At 35.5% G+C, this 4,134-nt stretch overlaps 1 protein-coding gene across 1 annotated transcript in view; it reads right to left on the reverse strand.

Moving 5' to 3' along the window:
• LOC106460683 (GTP-binding protein REM 1-like) overlaps positions 1-4,134 on the reverse strand; it is a 17,918-nt gene that overhangs the window by 11,067 nt on the left and 2,717 nt on the right. Inside the window, exon 2 of the mRNA XM_022387461.1 lies at positions 1,089-1,177. Within this exon, the coding sequence (XP_022243169.1) occupies positions 1,089-1,177 (89 nt within the window). The remainder of the gene's footprint in view (positions 1-1,088; positions 1,178-4,134) is intronic.

Below are 4,134 nucleotides of genomic sequence, written 5' to 3' on the forward strand. Positions count from 1 at the left end.
CCAGGTGTATATTATAGATATTGTTGTAGCACGTGTCCTAGTAAATCCAACCACTGAGCAAATAGTTTATCTTGGTACAATAATTACGAAAGATGTTGTTTATTGAAGTTTTAGTTACGGTTAAACAAGTAATTATGTTTTAAAAACGTATTTAATATTTTATTGCTAATACCCATTCTGCTAGTCAATGAGACCGAATTCAGGAGATTGGGTGAGCTATGTGTATTTAAGTTAATACAAAAAACAATTACTCTTATAAAGGGTTCAATATATCAAACTAAAAAACAACAACACCAAAATAACTCATCTCTCAATAGTGTTCGACCACGAAGAGGCGGAGTTTAAGGGGTTGGTCGAACTGTGTTTCTCTTGCGCAAAATGGTAAAGTGTTCATTTTTCAGACAAGACCGCACTTAGCGACATAAGGCGACAAGTAAGATTCTTTGAGCCTTTCTTGGCCATCACAGAACTCTCGAAAACGGCTTTATATAGCAGAAGTATCAGATCTTGTACTACCCACGTGCGGCTACTACTGTGTCTTGTGTGGGGATTTGAATTTGGGTATGGATTTTACTCCCTCATAGCTCAGATAAAAATACAAATTCGGCCCTGCTGGTGGTTAATTCAGGTACCAGCTACCTCAAGGAGTTCATATCTCTATTCGAAGTTTAAAAGAGAGAGCCTGAAAGCTTTGTTTTGGAATTAACCATCAAACATATCTCCTTGACTCGCAGACAGGGTGTTAAAAACAGTACGTTTCGCTAGGTTAACCTAGTATCGCTCGATGGTAGCATTTGAACAATATAGATGAGCACAGCGAAACGTAGTGTTTTTTTTTAAATAAAATGAAAAATAACTTTTTAAAAACACAATTACTTGTTTTATCTCAAACTAAATAAAATTTTAACTTTCATATTCCAAGCTTTTCTTTTAATTTAAAAAAAATATTTTTGCTTGTTTAGTAATATTTATTTATAAGATCATATTGGTTGTATAACATTACTACTGGTAATGCGCTGTTATAATACACATATTTTAAGTATGTTAGCAAAAAGATGTTATTGTTTTTAACTTTTATAAAAGCGTACCTTGCTTTCAGAAATTGTTTGCTCAACAAACAAAAGCTCGGATTCTTCTCCGTTTAAGATAACTGTTACCAGTTTTTCATCACATTCATCTGAAAAAGAAACATATACATCTCATTAAAAATATAACAAGTGTTCGAGGGATCAGGTTCAAGACGTCTGTGAAACAAATACGAAGTATGTTTAAATGTTTGATGTAGTTTTTAATCAAGCCAATATTATTTGGAAAATATTTTATATATATAAATTTTTTACAAACTGAAAATTCTAAATATAAATATTTTACTTAAGACAATAACATATGAGAATGAGTATTGTTCAGTTGAGCTTCCTGGTGAAACATGTTTTAGTCTCTTGGTGATACTTGACGAGAAATATTTGGTTTATTGATGAAGCATGCTTCGAGTTTGTTTTATTGATGTGTGTTTCTTTTAAGGTAAAGTTACACAACAGGCTATCTGTACTCCGTCCACACAAGGAGAATCGAACCTCTAATAATTTTAACAATGTAAGTAAGTAAACTTACCGCTGACCCACAGAGGTACGTTTCAAGTTTCTTACTGAAACATCTGGTCCCTTTTGAGATGCTTGGTAACCTCTTGGTGAGTCATATTTTGATCCTTTCAGAATATCCAAACATTTCTACGTTCACACCTTTTAATACTGAACTTTTTAAGTTTTCATTTGTGCACTACACAACTTTATTGCAATAATAAAAAAGTGACAACTTTCAAGTATCACTTGTTGTGGCTCACTTTCCTAGGTTATACCAGCTGTAAAAAATATCAGCCCTCATCCGCAGTTCTGATGTAGGACGAAACAAGCGTTTTTCAAACCCACTCTAGATTGCTTACTGTTGTATGAGCCAGTTTAAAGATAGGTTATTAACTGGGGGAGGGAAGTTTGAAAACACAAATTCTTGCTATTTACATTGCATTGAAACGAATGTATTGTTGTCTGCTTTCTCGATGTTGAGAAAATATTCGACACTGTATGGACTAAATTATCGAATGTCACAAGTGAAACTACCGCCAGTTGTTATTCGCTGGCTCTCCAACTTTCTGGACAATAGGAAAGCTAGAATTAATGTGTCGGGCACCTTCTCGGAGTACTTTACCCCGGAGGCAAGTGTTCCACAAGGAGGGGTAGTTAGCTTTATTCTATTCATCATGTATGCGAGTGAAATGCCACTGTCTTATTCTGCTTCTGTTCCCAGTTTGATGATTATGTGTCTATCTGTAAGAGCTCATATACTCCAACCAGAGCAGCGACAAATTTACAACCACGGTTAAATGAATTAGAAAACCACTGCAACAAATGGAGAATCAACGTAAACGCCCCTAAAACACAAACCATATATTCAAAAAATCAAAAAAAGAGGAGCAAACAGCCCCCAAAATTATACATTTACGGAACTCTTCTCCAGGTAGCCACATCAGCCAAATTCCTGGGTCTAACCTACGATTCTAAACTAAGTTGGACTAAGCATATAAATGAAATTAGAAACAAAATCTGGCAAAGAGCGAATTATGTACGACGTCTGACTGGCAATAACAGGGGCGCTACAACCGAAAACATACTTAAAATATTGATTGTTTGTTTGTGTGTTTGTAATTAAGCAAAAAGCTATACTATGGATTATCTGTGCTCTGCCCACCACATGTATCGAAACTCGGTTTCTAGCGTTGCAAGTCTGTAGACAGCCGTTGTGCCACTGGGGAGGGGGGGGGGCACACTTGCATACGTCCAGTGGTAGAGTATACCTGCCCAGCATGGTTAAATGTAACCAAATCAACATACAAAAGTTACAGACAACACAAAATTCAATAATCACCAAAGCATACAGAATTCCTACACACACAAACACGAACACTTACACAATTATGCAAACATCCCCATGTTGTCAGACAGACTTCAAAATAGTTCAATAGATTACTTCCGCAAAAATCCTAACAAAAATGCATCATTAAGAACGCTGGAAAAATTTATCATACATGATAAAAACAGACATAATCACTTGTCACCACTAAATCTATGAAACCCCTTGTATAACGCATGGCCACCTACTGCTGGGCAAACCGGTAGCTAGACATAGTGCTAATTTTATTTTAAAAAAAGGTTTTTATACGTAAAAATAAGATTAGAGCCGTATGTTTCACATCGATATGTATGGAACTGTTTATGTTAATAAAACATTATGTTGACAATAAACGAAAAAGAGAAGTATATGCGAAGAAACACGAAAAATCCACGTAGTACATTCATGGACGTGGCCTCAAAAGGGACACTCGCGTGTGCGAACGAAGTGCTGTAACGCGCATGTAGCGGCTGCATGATGTAATAATGGGTTTTCCTAGCTACCAGCCCGATTTTTGCTGAACAATTAATGTCACAAACCAAACCAACAGTCGAGGAGGGAGGTAGAGGTCCAGGGTGTACCTTATCCTCCCAGGTTACTTGACCAAACAACCATCAACGAAACCAACCAACATTGCACTGATTTTCACATTAATTGTAGGATTATAGAAATATTTCTTTAGGTATAATCATGTTTGGATTATATACACTGTATAAATAAGTCTGCATACAATTTTTAAACTCTATAAGCTGATTTTTTTTTGTTGAATTCTGTTTGTCCAGATAACTAACTACTTGTAATACGCTCGTTCCTTTTACAACCGCTTCCTTTACGATTACTTGGCAATAGCTACAATTTTTTTTTCAGTTTATTCAATATTTACATTTTTTTCTTTTCTTTACGTGCAGACTTACTAAAGCATGCTTTAAAGATAAGAGGATGATTAATCTCCCGTTAATCTTGACTTTGGATCTTGTTGCCTCCTATGAAAGCGAAATCTTTCTCTTAATAACAGCAATTCTTTGTTTAAACCGCAACGCTTAAATTAAAAAAAAAACAAACCCTCATGACTATCAATCAAATAACTTGAAAATGTAGGTCGAACGTGCTAACCCCTGGTAGAAAGCCTTCAGTTAAGTCGACATAAAAGGCCAGGTGTGAACAACTTATTATAAAAAGCCTACAAGACAC

Source organism: Limulus polyphemus, unplaced genomic scaffold, assembly GCF_000517525.1.
Source record: "Limulus polyphemus unplaced genomic scaffold, Limulus_polyphemus-2.1.2 Scaffold816, whole genome shotgun sequence".
Taxonomy (NCBI): domain Eukaryota; kingdom Metazoa; phylum Arthropoda; class Merostomata; order Xiphosura; family Limulidae; genus Limulus; species Limulus polyphemus.